At 43.0% G+C, this 23,181-nt stretch overlaps 1 protein-coding gene across 12 annotated transcripts in view; it reads right to left on the bottom strand.

The window, feature by feature from the left end:
• The window catches only part of Ctnnd2 (catenin delta 2), an 849,641-nt gene that overhangs the window by 114,858 nt on the left and 711,602 nt on the right, over positions 1-23,181 (bottom strand). For all 12 annotated transcript variants that reach the window (XM_078018082.1, XM_078018095.1, XM_078018091.1 and 9 more), the window contains 3 exons: positions 21,401-21,518; positions 15,987-16,172; positions 2,072-2,245 (listed from right to left, as the gene is read on the bottom strand). In XM_078018082.1, the coding sequence (XP_077874208.1) occupies positions 2,072-2,245; positions 15,987-16,172; positions 21,401-21,518 (478 nt within the window). The remainder of the gene's footprint in view (positions 1-2,071; positions 2,246-15,986; positions 16,173-21,400; positions 21,519-23,181) is intronic.

Raw genomic sequence — 23,181 nt, 5'->3', positions numbered from 1 at the left:
ACTGCATTTCTCAAGATTACTTGATTCTCAAGATGCACTCTGCATTCTTCTTTTCTTTTGGATAATCTCCCTTATTGTCTTCAAGTTCACACATTTTTTTTCCTTTTACAATAATCTGCTACTAATTCCATTTAAATGCAATAAAATACCATAGTTTTAGACATGCTATTTTCAACTCTAGAAGTTTGATATGGGTCTTTTACATATTCCTGCCAGATCCCCTTAACGTTTTGAACATAAAGAATCTGAGTTTAAAAGTCAAAGTCTTATATTCAAAATCTTCAAGTGCCCAAAGACATTTCATGATTTTTAAATTATCATGATAAGGAACTACATCTTTTTCAGGGAACATGATAGTTGGTTAAAAACAGAGCTTAGATAGCACATGAGATTTGTCACCATCTGGATATCCAGGTCTTTGTACCTCAGGTTAGTCTCAGCTCATAATCCCTTCCTTTCCATGTCTGTTGAGATAGTGCCATAAGGCAGGGGTGCTGGTGGGGACTCTTGGTCACAAAATGTGACAATCCTTGGGCCACGCCATCTCATTCCCATCTTTGCATCTAGGTGGTGATGGATCTGCATGGTAGAGCGTTCAGCATGGTCTTCTCTGTTTGAAGATGACACATGTGAGACCCACGAGGGGTGTAACCTGCTCAGGATCACCACCCTCTGAAAAGGCAGGTCCTGCGTTTGAACTGTGGTTTGAATAAAAAATTACTGGACCATGTTAAGCTTACAGGGACATGAGATGTGAGGGCCACTTCAAAGAAGCGATTTCCATGAATGACCTTCCTAGTCCTATAAGGCCATACTCTGGCCTTCTGCCTGGTGGGACTCTGCTTTGGAAACTTGTCTGCACCTATCTCTGGTTGAAAGTAGGAGACATCTTGCAGCCTGGCCTGACCTGGATTCTGTAGGTAGAAACACCAGGGATGTTTTACAGGCAGGGAGGGAAAGGGACGATCATGTTCATTCCTCAGGCTCTCAAGGAAGCTTGAGCCTGTCCACCCAGCAGCAAGCAGCTCCCCAGGCACACTCAGGGACCAGGCCCAGGAGCTGTGACGTCATCACAGCTGGAAGGAAGAGCTGGGGCTGGGACTGGAGTCATGGAAATGAGGGGGGGGGGGAGAGAGAGAGAGAGAGAGAGAGAGAGAGAGAGAGAGAGTCTATGCCTCTGAGCTTCTGAAAATTCTGTAGCTCTGTGTCAGCGTTAACATCACTTTGAAGAGAATGAATGTCAAAGAAAAGAGTGATTTATGAACCTCCCAAATCCTGACTTTGATATTAAATGGACGGAACATGATGGCAAAATCAAAACGTTTTTTTGGATGTTTTTTCTCTTGGCGTTTCCCCATACATTCTATCTTCATTTCTCTAAGAGTGGTCACACATTTTTATATTTTAATGCAACAAGGCAAATTGGTGCTTGTAACTATGATGACCACAGTCAAGAATTATTTTCCCTGGTGAATCTTTTCCTACCAAAAATCAGGATCTTGAGAATTTTCTGTGAAAATCAAGCAGGAATAGTGTCAGTTCATAAGGACTTGGAGAAAGGACCCTCTTAATTTCATCAAAATCATACATTTGTTTAAATGTTTTTGCCAAACGGAATTAACAATACTGTTCTCCTCTGTAAGCTCATGATTTAAAAATGCAAGGGGTCTTCTTTGGGGGCTGGGACCCAGTACAACATCTAGAATACTCATATGAGTGTTTGCAGATTAGCTCCCTTAACAGCCAATGATGGTGCTTTGAAAACATCCACATGTCACAATTGTCCCTGAAAGTCAAGCAGCTCAGCTGTCCCCATAGAATCGCAAGAATTTCACAGCCTTTTCAATCATATTATTCACCAGTGGTCTTCAAAGACCTCTGAAACCTTAAGAAGAATTTCATTTTTTTAAAGTTTTTTTTTTTCAACTTTCTAAGCCCAACAACTCAATATAATTGGTTTTTCTCCTAAACATCTTTGTTAGAATTGCACCTCTTGGAACTACACTGGCATTATTTTCTCAAGACTTGCTGCAACTCCAGAGTCTTTTGTATTGTAACGAACTAGCCATACCTTCCAGCTCCCTGCGGCCAAGTTCTGCAGGGCACCTGCCGCCCCTTCCAGCGTGTCTGGGTTTGAGCACTCAGAGAGCAGTGTGAGGTAGGGTTTGACTATGGAGGGGTGCCACAGCATCTGGATCCCTTTGGGTGGTTCTGCACAGTCTGGAAGAGGTCCTACTCCATCCCACTGGTGGAAGAAAAACGAGAGAGTAAATGTCTTTAACAACTTCCTCATATTTCCATCCTCAAACATCACAAACGAAAACAAAAGCAGGTGTTATAGAATCCAGTGAATACTGGCGACAGGGAGGGTCAACTGTTCAGGGATTAGGAGAGCCATTCCTGCCACAGAGAGCTTATGATGGAGTTTGTGGGGGGTTGGGACATGTATAGAGGTGACTGCAACTGGTAGCCGTCCAGCATTAGCTCTCTGAGAACTATTCTGACACAACTTACACAGGAAAGAACAAGCAGAGATGGGGCGGTTTTGGATGGGTGGAAGAAGCCTAAAGATCAAGGTAGCACATATTATATTTACATGTATCAACTGTTGCATAGGAAGTTCTCAACAATGGAAAGCCTGCACAAATGCAGAATTATAATAATTTATGCATAACTCATGCATAACTGTGGTCAATTCTTATATAATTTGTAAATACATATTTGCTTGATTTGTGGTACCATATTGCATCTAACAAACAAATGACAGAATGGATGAAAGAGAGAAAATTGCTATGGTTTATTAGATGCACTGACATGAGCTATAGGCAAAATCTGGATCTTACAGCAATCCCGATAGTTAAATTTGCTTTGAATTAAACATAATGAATAATGGGAGAGCGTGTAATTAAAAATTAATTACACATAATTTTAAAATTATGGCTTATATGCACAAAGAAATACCAGTCCACCACTAGAAATGAGAGTTATAAAGATTATAGCAACTTGGACAAATGATAACAATAAAAGTTAAATGAACAAATAAGATTCAAAGCACAATGGGAGATGTTGCTTTTCCCTAAGCAACATGCATCATAAAAACATGTAACAATTATAAAAGATGCTTTGATAAAATATTTGTCTTTAATTTTTGTCTACACTTCAAATCTTCTATCTTCACTATGACTTTTAAAAATATTAAAAATTGAAATAATGATTCTGACCTTTGATTACATGAAATCTTTGACTTTTGTGAAAAACAAAGGCAATGATTATAAAGAGGACAGAAGTGAAATATGCATATATTTGGGGAAAATATTTTCATACTTCTGAGAAAAACCACAGTAAAACAAAGCTATTCCTTTATAATTTTAGAGTGGGGTACCAATCTGTTTAGCCCATTTGTATCCATTAATGTATTTAAAATCAATATAACATAAATGACACACACTAAGCTTCCTCACAGGCATTTTATATACATCCATCTGTATGTAGGTGTGTAGATGTAAATAAATGTGAAAACAAAACTCTATTCCAGAATATGGGTTAAGTTCCTTAGTCTTGAAATTTTTACTGGAAGAGAATAGACATTTGCTTCATGTCCTTGCAACATAAAAATGGAAATGTTGATAGAGATACTATAAAGTTATTTAGCTGTCACAAATAATTTCCAGAATTTTATTACTTATTTTCCAAGAGACAAATTCAAAATTCATGACCTTTTCCTCTCCATTATCATACAGCTTAGCTTAAGTCAGAGCTAAATGATGTCAATTGATGAATGTTGGACATCCCACTAAAGGTCATTTTCAATGAGTTTGTCACTCAGTTTCAACTTCATAAAAAGGAGGCTCAGCACATAAAGCATCTTGGGTTTTTTAATCAAAACCATTCAGAGATGACTTTGCATGAAGCCTTTAGATGACTATTCATGAAGCCTGCACACCTCTTCCAAGTATTAACAAAAACACTGAAAGTGAACTGCCCTTGTCATACTGCTCCTGGTTCCTATTTGAGACCTGCTCTTTGCGTTGGACAGAAAGGACACTAGGTAAAGACACAAGTCATTTTGCAAGTGTGTCAACTTGGATGATGAAGCCGTAGTAACACTGGCTTCTCAAAGGAAGCCAGTTACAGCAGCAAGTCTAGCTACTAATGTAACAAGAAATAGAAAAATATTTCCTTGGCTATTTTGTTTGTTCTATTTTCTACTTTATCATCCCCTTAAACATTTTAGATAACATTATCATTTAAAGACCTAATAAGATCTAGAAAAATAAGAATACGAAATGTCAACTCAACAAGGATGAGATTTCCCTCTTCCAGAAGAGCTGACAGGCGAGCAGGGGGTATAGGGAAGTAGCGTCTGCAGGCTCATCACAAATGTGACAGCTGGAGTGTAGAAGAGGGAAGTGTAAAAAGAGGGAAAGCAGCGGCATTATCTTTTGCTGGCTCTTCTCTTGTTCCACTTTTCCAGCTTCTCCACGATAAAGCAGGATTAATAGTTATAGCAGTAGACAATTTTCTTCTGCTCTGACATGTCATCTATGTAGCTCTTAAATACCTTTTATTACAATCATTTCTTAATGGCTACAGAGAAACTCTGAAGGAAATAAAAGCACAATGGATGTGAATATAGATAATCTTTGATAGCAACTAGAGATAGAGTTCAAAGGGGATTCTTGGCTATTTCAGAACATTGATGGCCCCCTGGCAGGTTAACACCAAAGAAAAAGAACTATTTCAAAGCCAGTTGATGTAACTGGCCTTTATTCAAACTTTCCTTGAGTTAATAGGGGCAAATGTATCAGTATCCATTAAAGAAGAGATTTTCATTAATGAATGACTGGACTTTTTTCAAGGGATATGTTAACATATTTGACATCATTTTGTCTAGCTAACCGATATCAACCAGGCAACAGAGCAGTGGTGTAGCTGGGGTCACACTTTGAAGTAGATAAAAACAGATGAAAACTTTTAATGTGATTATTTCTCTTGGTGAGGATCCTTGAGAAATTGTGGGATATGCAACTCTTACCAAAATAGAAATACATCATTTATACATTTAGATATACAATGCTTCTGTCTTAACGTTTCTACTGGTTCATTGAGTAAAGGCAAGTGGTGACTAAATCTTTATCATGTTCAAAAGGCTGACCAAACGAATAGCTATTTCGTCCCATAGAACACAGAACTGCATTTGTAAACCTTGTGCCAACTGTGTTTGATAATCACTCTATCTTGAGGACATATAACTGAAAATTCTTGGAATATTAAAGAAGAACGAAATTATGGCATTTGCCTATAAATGGATGGAGCTGGAGAATATCATGCTAAGCAAAATAAGCCAATCCTAAAAAAAAAAAAAAAAAAAAAAAAACTAAGGCTGAATTTTTTTGTCTGATATGTAGATGTTAATTCATAATAAGGAGGGGGTGGGGCTAGGGAAGAAGAGAGTTACTTTGGATTAGACAGGAGGGAGTGAAGGGAGAGAAAAGTATGGGGGTAAGAAGGATAGTAGAAAGAATCTGATAATTAGTGAAAATACCCCTTCCTGGCATGGTTTCACTCCCAGGCTTAACAATTAGATAAGTGTTCTGCAATTTTGTGCAACATATCTATTCATTACTTTTTAATAAATAAAAGGAACAAATGTAGCCATTCTTGATTTTTCCCATGTATCACTTCAAGATTCAGATTATACTTTGTAATTCATACACAGTTAAACAGGAAAAAGACGAGAGAATATGTTTCTAGTGTTAAATCTCCTCTAATTAATTGTCTTGTTTGTGGCAATGTAGGGTTTTATGCATATATTTAGAGTTCATCAAGCTAAGGATCAAGTAGGTTATAACCAATCTATGAGATTTTCTCATGGAAACACACACAGCAAGTGCTAAGAACAGTGCTTGTAGGAGAGCCTGCCAGCTACTCCTCAAACTCTCTGCCATGAAGTACTGGTGGGCTCAGGCTGGCAGCAGAACAATGGAGGTGCTTAGAGGATGTGGAAAACAGATCATGGAACAAACTCTGAGGCTGGTTTTTCTCATCCCAAATAGTGACTGCCTCCAACACATACCAGCAGATTCTGTGCTGGCTTTGAAGGTACAACTCTGCTAATAACCATCAATTAAAAAAAAAACAGTACATGGTTTATTATCCAATTTCAAAATTGTATAGAATTAAAAAACATGTATTTGCCTATCCAGAAGGTAATGCTTCAAATCTTTTTGGAAAGGAAGAGAATTTCACGCTTCTAGAGTTACCAATTTAGACACAAGGCTTTTTGACAGGACTGTGGTCAGGCGTCCTTAACCTGAGAGGGAATGTGATGTATGGGATGTGCAGGTGGCCGCAAGGGTCCTGGGTGCCGTGCAGCTGGACAGCAGCAAGGGCTTCTAGTGCTCAGGAGCGCGGTCGGTAACTGTGGTAACTGAGGCTGACAATGGCTTCAGGGTACATGCATTTCAACACAGCCAGCAGAGAGGATTTGGAATGCTCTGTTTAAGGTGATGGATGTACCAATTCTGCTGATCTGATCATTATGTGTTGAATCCGTGCATTGGAATATTATACCATAACTCATAAATACATTCAATTTTTATGTGCCAATTAAAATTCAAAAACATTTAAAAATACTTTTGGTTTCCTTGTAGAGCCTAAGTTCTATTTGAATAATTTCTATCTTAGTTGGTTTGAGGATGGACTAGTAGAAGCCATTTGCTCTTTACGTGAAGAGAATAATAAAAACTTAGGGAAGAAAATTTGAAAGTTAAAAAAAAATCATGAAATAAAATAAAATTCCCAAACCCATCACCGAATGAATAAACAAAAAGGTCAAGATGTCAATACACTTTACAGAGACTCTACGACAGGAAGGGTTCTTTAAGGCACAGAGGCTCACACGACAACTATCATTATTATCACATTCATAAAAGCCCCTATTGAATAAGGAGAATTCAAAGACAGCTTCTCTTCCCTTTGAACTAGTTTACAAGGGCCCCAGTCTCTGGTCCCCTGCACCCTGTGCTGGGTACTGAGGAGATACAAACAGGAAGCATTCGCTAAACGGGGAGGGGGATTTCAAGGAGAAGTCCACGTCTTCCCAATGTGCCTTGTTTTAGTCAAGTCTGCCTTCCCCAAAGAGGCTTTCCTGCTGAGCTGTATCTTGGGACGTAAACAGCAAAGGCTGGCATCGCCAGCAGAGCCTATCTCTATTACCTAGATTTCTCTACCAGCCAGGGAACATCAAAGCTCTCGCATATATGCAGCATAGCTTTTCAAAATGGGGTTTCAGTGAAACAAACAGACCAAAGATGCTGCAGGACTAAGGGAAAGAGTCTGCATCAACAGAGGAACACTCTGGTTTTAAGATCCCATTCTTCCTTCCCAGGGGAAGGAAACCAAAGCACAGTGAAATTCAGGAGGAGAAGATGGCTCTGTGTAGGTAAACTGTCTGGGGATGTTCTCTCAAGCAGGATTTGGTTTAATCAGGCTGCAGTCAGCACTCAGCACTTTAGAAAATACTTAGGACCAAATCCCACATCCACCCGTTGTCTGCTACTGTTGCTTGGCTCGTCTGAACAGCAGAGATACTAGCTGATTTGCTTTCACGGTATTTTATGACCACTACAGCCTTTTGGAGGTGAGAATAGAAAGGACAGGTGAGGATTGGTGGCACCAATAAATCTGTAAAAAGCCATAAGACACATGATTCTTTGTGTTGACTCCTGGAGTTTCAAAGGCCAGGGGAGTTCCAGTGCTGCCTAAAGGCTGAGGTTGAGGCTGAGGCTAAGGCTTTGCAGAGGGGAAGCAGAACTGGTGGCCAGTTAGCTGTGTCTGGGTGGCACTGCAATGTTAGGCTTTCCCCTGTACAAGACAGGAGGGCTCTGGAACTTGAGAAATTAGAAACCTCTGTCAAGAGGAGGCAGGGTAGGATGCTTTCTGAACAAAGGCTCAGGACAACAGACCTTTCAGGCTACCTGCCAATTCACCTCCCTGCATGTGCAAGGGGCCAGGGGTGGGCACACATCCTTTGGGAATAGGGAGGGAGGTTGGGAGAATGAGGCTGACTAATGTGTGTGCCCTGAGAGGCCTGCTACCATGGCTGCTCAGCATCACGGGACTTACCTGACCCTTCTCCAAGTCACTGCTGGAACCACCCGGAACAGAAGGACACTCCCCTGCCATTCTCTCTGCTCCCAAGTTCCCCTCCCAATCCAGGGAACCTGAGATGCGATGCTCCCTGTGATCTGCTTGCTAAAGGGGCTTTGTGACCTACATGTCAACATCCCTCAAGATCACCATGGAATCTTGGTTGTTTGGTGATTTATCCCTCAAAAGAGAGTTAGGACTGGGGATGTGGCTCAGTGTAGAGCACTTGCCTAGCATGCATGAGGTTCTAGATTTAATCTCCAACACACACACACACACACACACACACACACACACACACACACACACACCAGTCCAGTACCCTGGACTTAATATCCAAGGCAATGTTCCCTCTCAAAGGGCAGCTGGTCATCTCTGCAGAGATATTTGGTTATCATAACAGGGGCAGGGTGGGGGTTGGTGGTGCTAATGCCATCTGGTAGGACCCAGGGATACTGGTAAACACCCCACAATGCGCAGCACAGACCCACAGCAGAGAATCACTCAGCTGCAAATGTCTCTAGCAGCAAAGCTGAGGAACTCTGGTGCAGTGGTCCAAGACAGAGTATTGGTGGCATGGAGTACTGAGTGGCAAAATGTAATTAAGACAACTTGATGAGACAGCTGAAACAGAGCTTTAAGTCAGGAAATTCACAGACAATAAATAAGCAGCACTTTCAGATGCTTTTGGAAGTGAGGAAAAGGCAGAAGAAAAATCTCATTCATAGATACAGGAGAGTTTCTGCATCAAAACGTGCAGCTGATCTTTGCAGGAGCTAGTGGTTCACTGCTTCTAAGACATGATATTCCATGTCTTGAATCAACAAGCTCCTGGCATATGGTGGGGTTTTCACAGAGCAAGACTAGACTGGAAGCAGCCAAGAGGAGTGCGTGGCAGCTGAAAGAAGCAGATGGCTGGAGAGGAAATGGTATTGAACACAAAAGAAAAATCATGGTTACTAATAAGAAAAGGAAAACCGCTGGAGAGAAGAAAAACAACTTGTGATGCTAGGAAATGAAAAGCTGAGAGTTTCAACAGTGTCATGACAGGCAGATCCACAAAGTGATAATAAGGAAATCAACTCCACATTCCTAAATAGTCACTGGCAACGTGATAGATACATTTTTGTTCATGTATCAAAAGACTTTAAACATTCATTTGGTCTAGATATTTCATTTTGAAGATGTATCTTTAAGACACAGTTAAGGATGTAGGTGAGGTTTAACTACATGGGTGTTTATTACAGTTTACACTAGTGAAAAACTAGAAGCAACTTCATTTTCTAAAAAGAGGGACTGGCTCATCACATCACGGTATGCCCGGCAGTGGAATTCTCTCTAGCTCTTCAGCATTGCAGCATAAGGAGAAACTTGCTGGCAGAGGGAAAGGTCATGCTGTCCAGTGACAAACTGCCACAGCACAGTCTACTATCCCCAACCTGCACTTCCCTGCAGAGCTGTCAAGGGGGAGGAGAAAAACCCCCTGGGTACAGGTGAGAAGGGGCTGTGCAGTTTCCAGAGAATGTGCAAACAGTAAAATACATAAAAGTTATTATTGTTATTATTAGTAGTATATGCAAAGAATGTGGAATGAGTTCAGTGATAAGACATTTCTCTCATAGGAACAGGGAGCTCCTACTAAACTCCCTTAATTATGTCGCCACACCTCATTTTTCTGTATTAACAAAATGCCCAAGGATCACACACAAAGGGTGCTGGTGACTAAATTCCTGCCTCCCTGGCAGCTTGGGTATTACTGTAAATCTTGCAGGGCACCTGGGTACCAGTAACAGTGATCTGTGCAATGTCGGGGTAGGGCAGGGCTCTGCTGTCTTTCCCACATCTCTCCCTGGACTGTAGCTATCAAGAGCCACCTTGGGTCAGAGTGGAGAGCAGCATCCTAAAGACAGGAACACCATAAGCTATAGGGCCCCTGCCTCTGATGGCTGTAGATCAGAGTTCTGCACTGGTGGGAAATACACCTATCTATTGTGTATTTGCCTCCAGCCAATGGAGTAAAGTTATATTTTGAAGGGCTAAACAAAGTTCTGAATAAATGTGGTTGAAAAAGATTAAAAAATGTATATGACTAGGTAAAAACTATAATTGTGAGTTTCTATACAAGGAGGATAATGGAAATATGTACGGTATTTTATTCTTGTGCTTAATACTGTTTTACTTACATATTATTTACATGTTATATGTATATATAGTCAATCCTTGATATCTGCAGGGGATTGGTTCCAGGACCCTCAGAAGATACCAAAAATCACATATGTTCAAGTCTATTATTAAAAATGGCATAATATTTGCATATAAGCTATGCATAACTCCTATTATTATTTTTATTATTATGCTCAACTCTAGGTTACTTATGATATCTAATACAATGTATGTGCTATGTAAATAATTGTACCATATTGATTAGGTAATAATGACAAGAAAAATATGTACTTGTTCAATACAGATGCAATTCTTTTTCCAAATACTTTCTCTCTGCAGTTGGTTGAATCTATGGATGCAGATCCTTGGTTTGTTATTATTAGTAGTATATGCAAAAAAAATGGTTATGGAGGGCCAACTGTATTCACACTTATAATTAACATCTGTTTTGTTTGAAATAAGGAGAAACCATCACTGAAAGTTCATATCTCCAGTGTGGGTATTTGAATTAGTAACAGGCTTTGCATTTGTGCCTTGAGACCCTGCCTGCTTGGAGCAAAGTCTCCCCAGAGACGAAACAGAAGAGTTCTGAAATAAACTCATAGCAAGAGTCACAGGGCACAGGGACCGTGGTCGGAGCACCATTCCACACGTGTGGTGCCAGGTGCTGGGTGGCTAGAAGTCACAGTCAGAAATAAGACCCCACACAATCCTTCCCCTCTGACATTCCCTCTCTGTGGGGCCACCTGCTGTACCCCCCTCACATGACTTGGACTAGGAGAGGAGTTTCACAGAACAGTGTAGAGGTAGACTAGGGAGGGGCGGAGTTTTCTCTTTGGATCAGTCTTGAAAGGGGAAGGTGGTGTTCGGTCATGAAGAATCATTCTCCGTGTGGTGGAAGAAGGGCGAGGAATGGCGGGCAGAGGAACAGTAGGAGTGAGAGCTTGGGCCTCAGAAGGGATACGAAAGTGTTACGGGAGGGTCTTGGAGGGCCCATCAGTATGTCTTCCCTCCTAGGGAAATGAGGAGGACACTAACCGTTTTACACAGAAACCCACTCCTGTTGCTTCTGTTTATAAACATCATGCTAAGTATCCTAAGTGAAACTTCCCATAACCTATGCACTTGGCATCCATAATTTAAGAAGGAGTTTTTAAAAAGAGCAAAATATTCTCTCTTGACTAGAATGTACTGTGAAGCAAAGACTATCATGAGAGAAGATCTATCATATAAAGATACTGGATCAGAATCAAGTTTGGATTCTGATAATTTATGTCCTCACCCCTGAGAATAGATATATTTTTTTTTAACTCACTTGAATTTAAAAATTTTCAGTGATAAAGAGAACACATCGGTTTTGAGGTTGAGGGGATCTGCTTGTTTTGCTTGTTCTTTCTCAGCAGGTTTCTCTGGTCAGAGTCAGCATTATACTGAGTGAATCTTGAAGACCCAGGTCTGCTCTGGGCAGCAGCAGCAGGACAGTGTCAGGGTACCTTTCATCCCTGCTGGAATAGTACCCCAGACACCATCCCAACATCCTTAACCATATCCTAGATTGGAGGGGAAAGAAAGAGAGAGGGGGAAGAGAGAGAGAGAGGGAGAAAGAGATGGGAGGAGGGGGAGGGAGGGAGGGAGGGAGAGGGAAAGAGGAAGAAGAAGAAAAAGGGGAGAGAAGATGAAGGAGAAGAAAAAGAAGAGGAGGAGGAAGAGGAGGAAGAAGAAGGAGGAGGAGAGAATGAAGAGGAGGAGAAAGAAGAAGAGGAGATGGAGAAGGAGAAGAAGGAGAAGGGGGAGAAGAAGGAGAAGGGGGAGAAGATGAAGCAGACAGAAAAAGAAGAAGAGGAGGAAGAGAAAGAGGAGGAAGAAGGAGAAGAAGGAGAAGAAGAAGAGGAAGAAGAGGAGGGGGAAGGGGAGAGGAGGAGGAGGAAGATGAGGAAGAGGAGGAAGAGGAGTAGTAGTAGTAGTAGTAATGGGGCGGGGAGAGACTGCCTACACAAAGCCATTCTGTAGGGAAGGGAGGACCTGCCACATGAGGTGGCCTCTTTGGCAAAGACATGCAACATGCTCTGGGGGAGGTTTTGCTTTAAAAAGGCTAGAGAAACTAGAAACTTCCTAAAATTCAGCAACAGAATCAGATGTAAACGTGTTTGAAAGTCTTTTAGACCAGAATGTGATGCACACAGGTGTCTGTTTGGGTCTAGAATGTTTCCATAGCAACCATTTCTTCTAATTCGGACACAAAAGCAAAACACCTGTCCCATCTGTTTTCTTGCATTATCATTACCAAGGATTTAAAACAAAATATCTCTGAGATTTTTCTTATAACTAAATCTGACCTGCAGAATGGTATACTATTTTTCAATAGTTCAGAATACCAAATGCCAAGTGTAGGAATCATCACAAATGTCTGGAACCAAACAAGCTCCAGGGTCAGAATTAAACCAATTTTGATTTCCTAACTTTGATTTCTATTACAATATTTGACTACTCTATGCTGGGAGGTCTGTGTCATGGATACATAGTCTCTTCTGCCTTTCTTTGAGGTGTCTTAAATTTAAAAGGAAAATACAACATTTTTATGAGCATATTGACTTAGTTACCTACTGCCTTTTGAGTGTTAATTTTAAATGGCTATTTGAAAAGATTATAATGTAATGTACATCATAGGAAATCTGAAAATAAATAAATACAGTAAGAATCTCTTATCCTCTCTTTGATATTATTGTTCTTTTTCTAGAAACATATTTCATACATGCATACATTTATATTTGCACATGACATATTTACAAACTTGGCTAGATTTTATCTATATTATCCATATCTCTATATATTATATCCATATCTCCATATATTGGACTGGGCAGCCAGTCCAGTCCAGAGGCCCTGCTAGATTTGTTGGTAGTCTCTTGTTCTTCGCCTTCATTTACACTTATAATCCATCCTTACTCCCCTCCTCATCTCCATGATTTTGGCTTTGCCTCCTTTCTATAAATCTTTAAATACAAGTCAGTTTTTAGTTTGGACTGTTTTAAAATGTATTGAACTTGACAAAACACACTAAATGTTTATTCAAACAGGCATAATTGTTTTATGTTTACATCCTCATTAAGCTTGATATTGAATTTTCTAGCACTTCAAAATAGTTTTGTATTAATTTATAGCACATGAAAAAAAAGCCTTTTAAAAAAAACCCTATATTTGGTTGAAATCATAACTTCAATGTTCTTCGTAAACAACAGTGTTCCACTGCATTTTAGCTTATGGCAGTTTCAACAAAACTGTTTAAAAGAAGTATTTTTTTCTTTAAAGAATGTTGTAAGAAAAAATGAGACAAATGAACCTTGTAAAATTTCATGTAAGTTTTTTGGCAAAAATCAAATTCTATTAATTACTTCATCATATCAATGTGGAGAAGAACACATCAATATCATAAGAAATTCTTCCCAGTACATCATTCTAAAGCCTGGAAAATTGTTCACCTCAAGGTTTCATGGTGGGGCCAAGACCTGGGAAGGAGGGGCTCATGAGGGGGTGAGGCCACCAATGTCCTTCCCCAGTGACTACTCTTTTCTTGGGGCCCAACCAACTCCTAACCCCCTCCAACACTTGGAAGATTTAAATCCATGGAAAACATATTGGCAGACTTGGGAGAAGGTGGGTGTTAGGATAAGAATCTTCTTAAATGACACCCTGGTGTCGGTCACAAGGGCATGACAGGGCTGTCACACACAGTTCAAATGTCACAGACAAAATCCTGAATGGCAGTAAATTCAGTATCAGCTGACGGTTTCTTTGGCCAAGGCCATTGGCCAACTTTCAAACTTTCAGCTGAACTGCAAACCACTAAAGGACTGGAACCTAATGCAATCTCTCAAATTTGCCTTCCTGGGGACCTTTCAAGATGAATCCTTCCATCTGGGGTGAAACTGGAGCTTGTTCTCACTGCTAAGTCAGGAAGTTCCACGTTCCTGCTGAGCTGCTTTCCTCCAGTGAAGTTTACTAGGTGGCTCACACTTCCAGGAGAAAGTAGGGGCGAGGGGACCAAATCCCAAGGAAACCACCACATAAGGCAATGGTGAAGGGAACCTAATCCACCATTGCTAGCTCACATTAGAGTTGATGGGAAGGGAGTGTTCAGGACTGCAATGGTCTGGCTTCTGTCTATATAGGAGCAAAACCCAGGGGCAAAGCAGCACCTAGCCAGGTGCTCTCATTGGGAGGGCTTGGTGAACACTTGCCAGGGGCCCCTGCACCCCCGGAGGGAGAAGAGGTTAAGAATCATGGCTCAATCCTTACCCACAGATTCCTTCCTTTCAGGGAGAGGATGAGAGATACAGCTTCACTCAGGACAGGGGAAAAAGTGGGCCTGGGCTTAGTTCTCAGAGGGCTAATGAACCAGTGCTGTCAAAGAGAGGGTGAGCATGGATCTCCCAAAGTACAGGCATGTGTAAGATGAATGCATAAATCCAGGAGTGGTCCGAAGTACCCAGAGCTGAAAACCACTAGAGAACTGGAACCTAAAACAAATGCTAACCCTGATGCATTCAAGGAGAATTCAGGAATTAGACTTAAGAATGCATTCTCATCGATTCTTACTCAAAATATCTTCTTTCGCCTTACCTTTACTGGAGGCAAAATTATTTCTCAAATAGTTTAGAAATTCTGCACTGTGATCTCGACAAATGCCTTTGCATATTTATCTCGAATCCAAAGACTGTCAATGGAGGGCGTTGTGAATTCCAACCTATTTCCCAGGCCAGTCAGGTTCCGATTAGTATAACCCTCAGAAGCTGGATATATGACCACAGTGTCCAGGGCAATCTGGACTTGTGACCTCAGCATCCAGGGAAGGACATGGATGTGAGACCCCAGTGTGGGGAGAAATAGGGAAATCCTCAGTGGCAAGGTTTTGGCCAGCAGCAGAATGAACAACTCCTTCCCACTACTCCCTTTCCTGGGGTGAGGGCGGCTGGGGGTAAGGGCTTCACCTCCCAGGGGCCCTGGGGATGTGGTGGAGGCTGTTCCGATGCCCTGGAATGAGGAGGGGTAGCTGCCTACTGGACTTGACTGCAGGGGACCCACTTACAGTTGCACAAGGTGAAAAGCATTCTGTCTAAAGAGGTCTCCCTCTCCAGCTGCAAAGGGCTTTGAATAGTCCCCTGCAGCCAAACTTCTGATGCCATTCTGTTGGATGGGCTCTGAATTCCGACTCGCACTAGCAAATTCAAGACTGCAAAACCAAACCTTCTCCAAATGTGCAATAAAGCACTCATTGGATGCTGTGCTTCCCTTCACACAGCACGTCTATTCCAGGCATCTCTGCCACCCAGATGGCAGCCAGCCTGGCCCCACGAGGACCTCAGTGCATGTGGGAATCAACACACAGAAGGCTTAGCCCCAGGGTCCACCTCCACTCTAGGAGCTGTCACACCTTGCTGGCTTTTTTTTTCTTATTTTGAAATTTCCCATCTTGGCTCAGCTGCAAGACACGGGGGGAGTTATTTAACTTTCACCGTCTCAGCTGTGAAATTCCCACAGGAAAACTGTGCGGGCACTTCAGTGATTTTACCACACAGTGGAAATGCAAACCGGTATCTGGACATACAGAAAAGGAATTCACGTTGCAAGGAGGGAGGGAATGAGTGCATGCAGCTGTGGATGTCCAGCATCACCTGGTCCTGGGATTTCTTTTTCTTCTTTTTCTTGCCCCAGCACCCAGAGCTCTCTGCGTCCTTGCCGTTGGCCTCGCCGCAGAGCAGCCCGTCCAGCTCATCCGTGCCCATGTGCTGTCCCTGAGACGTTTCTGCTGCCAGCCGGTATGAGAGGTTCCTTAAGATGCACACACAGTTTTCAACGGTCTGGGAAAACAGAGAAGAAAGAAAGAGAGAAGGGAAAACAGAAGAGGAATGAACAAGAACTAACCAGCACTCTGCCCTCCACCCTGGACAGGCAACGAGTCCCAGGCACACACTTCTCTCCTGCTCCCAGGGCTCCCCTGACCCCGGTGGAAAGAATTCAGGGAAGCCTGGAAAGGTCATGATACCCTCTCTCCCCACACAGAAGCTATGCATCAACAACAGTCGCTTCTAAGAACCTGTTACTGTTGATTGACAGTTCACTGGAGAGAGGAGGAATTTATAACCAAGAGCTGTCCCCAGTGCCTCTACTCCCAGACTAGTCCTGCCTGGGACTCAGAGTCCCAGTCATGAAGAACACAGGCCCTGGCCTGTGGTCAGCCCTGGTGGGTGACCCTAACCTGCACCATCTACACTTCTGGGTGTAAGAGGAGCAATATACACAAACTAGGGCTGTCGCATGCACATTAGGGGCTATGGCCACTGGGAGGAATATCTGTTCTCATTCAAATGGTTCTTTCAAGAGGACCAACATTCCTATTTCCTAGCAAAGGGGTTCAACAGCAGTTAAGGGCACATGTGGAGCTGGACACCTGTGGAGCTCTGGATCTCCACTATTAGCTGGTTGACTTTGGGTGATATAATCATGGTATCTTGGACTCATTGTCCCCCTCCGAACAATGACCACAATAGGACCTCATCAGTAGATTGTTGTGTGGGTCAGGGGAGCGAATGAATGTGTGTGCAATGGTCAGAATCACGCCCCCAAGTGTCCACATCCTAACTGCTGGACCTGTGAATGTGTTAGGTTCTATGGAGGGTGATTAAGGCTCAGGTGGAATTAAGGTTGCTGTTTGGTTGACAGATGGGCAGTTTATCTGGATTTTCTAGGTGGCCCATTTACCACGAAGTCCTGTAAGAGGGAGGCAGAAGAGTCAGGGCAAGAAGGTTGTGATGCTGGGAGGTAGGAAAGGCCTCAATGGCTTTGAGTTTGAAGGAAGGGGCCACAAGCCAAGGGGTGTGGGCAGCTTCTGAGCTGGCATGTGGAAGGAAGCAGATTCTCCCCTGGAGACCCCAGGAGAAGCCAGCCCCCATGGCACTTTCTGTTTAGCCCAGTGAGACCCATTTTGGACTCCTATACTCTAGAACTGGAAGATAATAAATATGTGGGGTTTTACCCAGCCACCACGTTTGTGGCCATTTGTTACAGAGCAGAACAATAGGAAATTGATGCAGTGGGGAAGCACCAAGAATGCAGGGGGCACCAGGAATCATTCTAGTGATGCTGGGAGAAGGCCTGGCTTCAAAAGCCTGAGGCATGGGACCCAGAGGGATTCAGCAGGGCTTGGGTTTTAGTGTGGGCTCTGCCATTTAATTAGCTCTGTGACCTTAGGCAAGGTGCTTAAACTCTCTGTGCATCACAGGGCTAAAGGTAAGGGTTAAATGAGGTCACAGACACAGGTCTCAGAAGAGTGACTGATGATGATGCATTCACTGTTATCATCAGAGGCAAAATGGTGGAATTCAAGAAATATAGTTCTAATAACCTCGAATTGTGATAGGAGGGGTTGGCTGCTAAACCAGAGCTTGCAGGCCAAGCCAACGGAGCTTGTACGTAACCTATCAGGAGAATTCAATATGCCCTGGTTTTTTATGACATATGGTGCTGTCATGTTCCAATGGCAGAACTGAACAGCTGGGACAGAGACCAGGGGTCTCACAGAACCAAACACATTTATGCTCTAACTCTTTGCAGAAAGTTTGCTGGTTGAGACAGAGCTGACCATTTTGACTTTTGTCCTGGACTTGAGGAACCAGAGGAGAGAAAAAAAAAATACTCCGATTTTTAAAAGGGCATAACATCAGGAGGGAATTAATCTGAGCTAAGTTTTGCTTGAGAAAACCACAACACCATGGCTTCCATTTCCCAGACATCTATTATGTGTCTGTCACCACTGGACATAGGTACCATGATTCCGTTCTATGGAGGCTGGAAAGCACAAGCCAGGCTGCCGGTGACCAGGGCAGATGCTGCCTCTGATCTGTAGTCCAGGCTCAGGGCTGGACCTGGGATCCCAGTCCTGCCTGGTTTCCTCTATAGGCTGGAATCTGGTGAGATGCCTCCGTGCCCTTTGCTGGATCATGGGCATGTGAAAGTCAACCAGGAAAACCAGCTGCCAGGACATGTATCTGGGGCCTTTACCATTCTAGACCTTTCTTGTCGAATTTTCAAGGTTTCACGGCAGCTAATCCCACAGGCTTTGAGTCAATTTGATTTTCTATTTCAAACCTCCTCTCAGCATCAAAAAAGGAACCCGGCATGAAAGCAGGTAAGCACAGGACGATGCATGAAAGACAGAAAAGTCTCTCATTGAAAGGAAAATGTTATGGCATAAGTCAGAGCGATTTTCAAATCAGCTCAAACTGATTTTTCTTACATCAAAGACTTGGGAGAATAAACTTCTCTCTCCTCCTGCTGTTCATCTTCCCCAGGGCCTGCGCCATTCCTCTGTTTAACAGAAGACTCCTGGGGACTGAATCTCTGTCTTGAGAAGTGTTTTATAATCTACCTGCTGTGGGGAGATGATTCAGGGAGAAGTTGGAGGGACAGAGGGAAAGAGGTGGGGGTGGGAGGCGAGAGGGGCCAGGAATTGAACTCATGGCTCCCAGTAAGATCCCGGGAGTGAGGCAGTCTGGTGTGGCCTAGGTAGGTTACCAATTCAAGAGCTTTTCTCTGAAAAGATGGGGGAGGGGGTGGAGGAAGAAAAGAGAAAGGACCCGACTGCCACCAGAAGGACTGTGGCAGCTGGTGGCTTTGCTTGTGACATGCATTGCTGTCCACAGCACTTTTAGCAGTTTCTTTTGGCCACCAGGGTCATCTTGACTCCTTATTTTCTATTAGAAAGGGCTAATATGGAAGTCGTCTGTAGAGTGCTCCACCATATGCTACCCATTCAACAAACTGTCCCCATCATAACAACAGAGCCGAGAGCTTGCATAGAATCCAGGCTCTGTAGTCATTAACTTCTCTGGCCTTAAAGGGAACGTGTGCTCATTTTTACCTACTTGAACCTGTCATTGTGAAAGCTCAGAGTGGCCGAGCCGAGCACTGAGTGGAAAATTGTGGTACAATAATAACATGTTAAAACTCCATCTTAGCATGCATCCTGCAAAGCACCGCTGAGTGATTTATCCCATTTGCAACAGCCTTGGCATGCAGCTATGATTATCCTCCCTGTCACAAAGCTGAGGTCACTTGGGCATGGTCCTCCAGCCGGCTGGAGCTGGAGATGGTACTGTCCACTGGCGCCGCCTGGATGGCCCTCAGTGCTCTTCCTACACATCAGGGATTTCAGGGTCTTCTGACTCCAGACTTGAAGACTCCAGATTATTTCAACTTTCCTTTTGGGGGAAATGTGGATATCCAATAGATGACTTCCAAGGTCTCCCAGGAGTATTAGAAGTTGGAAGTCTGAGGCATCAGATGAGAGAGAGTTGTGCCTTGGAGCACACTGGCTCTCAAGCCACACTGCTGAGACTGCCTGAGCTCAGAAATGGTGCAGGGGAACGTGGCTAAGGTACAAGGCCACTGACTTTCACTTCAGCTTCACCTGTAGTCCAGATGTCATTTACGTTCCTTCGTATGCATCATGGTAAGAGGTTTCGTCTCCCCTCGCCTCAGTCTTTCACAACGGCAAACATCAAGATGCTTAGCATCGCTGCTTCAGGAAATAACCTTCAGTAGCTCTTTTAAAAATCAGGAGTCTATTATGCTAACAGGCCTCTGTAAATTCTCAGGGCATCTCAACTGGTCACTTTTCCAGGGATTTAATTTTCCTGTCAATGATGCTAAAAGGTCTAAAATGGTCATTAAGGGTGTTTACAAAAGAGGAACACTGTTACATTATGTTCTGTCTTAGAAATTAATAGCTCATGGCCAATGAGTGGATGCAGGCCTGGGGGTGGCAAGGATGAGATGACAAGCAGCACTTGTGACTCAAAGAGCTGGAGTCCCAGGAGACACCCAGGGCCCCAATCTTTGAGGAGCAAGGCTGAGCCACTGGTAATTCTCTAAACTTCTTGGTTTTTGTAATGAGTGGCCAAGGCTGAGAAGTTTAATGTGAACTTATTCTCAAAGCTGATTAACAACTAAGGGAATAAAGTCACTCCTAAGGGAATAGAATCACTCCTATTTATATTTTGTTTGATTTTTCAATTATATTATCAAAGCAGACTGCAACTGTCCCATTCAAAGCTCCACCTACTAAGGCAGGCCCTTCATCCAAGATGCACATCAGATTCATTTTTAAAGGTAACAGCACTTGCAACCAGAGCTGGGCAGTCAGGTTAGGAACAACAATGGGGTCTGGGAGACATATTCATTAGTGCCCCAAAGGCAACTCTGATGAAGAGTCGGGGTTGGGGACTATGGAATCAGATAGGGGTTTGCAACCAGGGTGGATTTGGCCCGTCATAGAAGGTATGGCCACGTGCGGGGACCCGTTGGTTTGTTAGTACTGGGGTGGGTGGGTTGGGAGATGCTACTGGAATCCAGTGGGTGAAGGTAGGAATGCTGCCTGATCCTGGTTACAGCCCCTTACAATGAGGAGACAGAAGGCCCCAATTGTTAATAGGATCAGCTCCTCAGAGCCCTCATTAAGGTATCACACTTATCCATGCACTAATTTGAAGTATAGGTAGAAGCTGTGTTTATATGAAGATATTATGAAATTACTTTGCAAATTTATATTAGTGTGAATTGAAACTCATCTAGTTAAGAGAAAACAAAATAACTCAGACCCTGGAAAGGTTCACCCATTCCCATCTTGGCTTGTGAACTACAGCAGTGAGTACATATTAATAACTTAAGGCACTAGCAGCTTCATTTAGCTTTTTGACATTCTCTCCGATTTTGAAGGCATTTTAAAATGGCATTTAGTACAATTAGCAGTTATTAAAAAGATAATATGAGAATACAAGATTATTCCAATCTTGGGGAGTTTAATGTTAACCTGAATTGTCGTGCATTGCTGATATAAGGTTGGAATGCTAGTTCTAAGACCACGAGGAGAGGCCTGCCTGCCTGGACAGAGTTGGAGTCACACAGAGAAGCTGAGAGAGCTCAGGATGCATGTGTGAAATGCCACGACAGCTCTCCGTGTTGTCCTCCATCTCGGGGCCCGCGGTATCTGTGTGCTCTGAGATGCTCAGTCCGTGCAGACACTACAAACCTTGCTATCGATCTCGCTGCTCCCCAGTGCAGACTGGACCACGTAAAGCAAGGCATCTGTGAGCCCGTCACACTCCCGCATCCTCCGGCGGGCCTCCTCTCCGGCTGAACTTACATTCCTGCAAAGCAGAGGGAAGTGTCAGTCATCAGTGACCTTCACTGTGGTCACTGACAGAGCATCCTTCCAGGCCACCACCCCCAGTTTTAAAGAAAACTTTTTTTTTTCTTGGTAGAATGTTAATCAAGAATATAGTTTTAAGCCTGGGGTTGTGGCTCATGGTAGAGCTCTTGCCTAGCCGTGAGGCACTGGGTTCGATTCTCAGCGCTGCATGAAAACATAAACAAATAAAATAAGGTTATTTTCAAAAAAGAATATAGCTTTAATGAGTGGGATTGGCTTCAACAACAGTTCCTGGAATTGAGTAAAACAAAGATCCCTTACTGCAACTTGGAAAACAGAGCATACAGACTTCCTAGCATGATTGATCTGCCAGTCTTGTGACTGCTGAGAATGGGGGACTTTCAGAAAGTCCCAGGGGTCATGCCATTTATAATCAACAAGGGAATCAGAAGTCTTTTGATTCAAAGGATTCTTCTTCTTTGAGAAGTCTGAAGCAATTTCAAAGACAGAGCTTCTGACTTATTGAAATATCTTAGAGATCTAAATTGGCCTGCCTCAAAAATATACCTACCCTGGCCCAGCCAGAAGTAGACTTCTAGGAATTTGCTCTAAGGACACAGAGTTTCTGGACAATTTAGTCTTTGGGATGTCCATGACAGTTCTTAGGGGGAAGAGTTACTCCAAATGCTTTCCTGTCCTGCAGGGCCCGAGCTAAAGTCCAGAGAAGGGGCCTGTCGGGCCAGAACCCAGCTAGGAAGCACACAGACCATGGTTAGGATTCGGCTCCAGGGGAAAATTTCTGCAGGGACTCTGGACCACTCAGAGGGGATGCTGGGGGAGATGAGCTAATGGAGGGCACAAAGGGATTGGAAGAATTTAGAGAGAAGGACAGAGAACTAACTTGGTAGGGCAATGGTTCTCAAACTTTGGGAACCCCAGAACAACCTGGAGGGCAGATAAAATACAGGGTGCTGGATTCCACCTGGGTCTGGCTCAGAAAGCCTGGGTTGGAGTCAGATAAGGTGCATCTCCATGGTGATTCAGAAGACGACTGTGGGGCGAGTTTGGCTGGAGGAAGGTGGTCCTCTTTGCTCTCTGCTAGGAGGCCACAGGGAGGATTCCCAATACCTCTGAACTTGGACAGTCTGGAGGAGTGGAAATGGTAGGACTCTCCACACCAGCGTGGTCATCAACACAGGCACTTCCTCATTTTGTTTTCAAATATCTTTTGCGGTTGCACCTATTCTACTTGGCAGGTGAGGAAGCTGAGCCTTCAAGAGGTTGTCCAAGGTCCCGCAGCTACTTATGGAGACATTGAAATGAAACATGAGGAAAGGAGAAGCCAACAGCTTCAGCCTTAATGGAGAATATGGACGGACCAGATTTTGTTTGTTCATGGTTTTTTTTTTTTTTTTTTAAGGATAAAAAGAAAATGAAATAGGCCTAATGCTAAAATGCTAGTGAATATAATGCTTTTTTTGATATCTAAAAAGTATCACAGGAAATATTAAAAAGGGTTTATCAGCATTTTAGTGTATCCCTAGAAAATGTTATTTAATTTAAATTAGGATTTTTGGCATTTGCTGATCTTATGAACAAAAATTTCAGTTTCTTAGGCAATACAACTAATCAAATATTGACAGCATTTTAATGCAAAATTT

Source organism: Ictidomys tridecemlineatus, chromosome 1 (genome assembly GCF_052094955.1).
Source record: "Ictidomys tridecemlineatus isolate mIctTri1 chromosome 1, mIctTri1.hap1, whole genome shotgun sequence".
In the NCBI taxonomy this organism is placed as follows: domain Eukaryota; kingdom Metazoa; phylum Chordata; class Mammalia; order Rodentia; family Sciuridae; genus Ictidomys; species Ictidomys tridecemlineatus.
The sequence above is the reverse complement of the archived record's forward strand: the minus strand, read 5'-3'. Positions and strand labels throughout refer to the sequence as shown.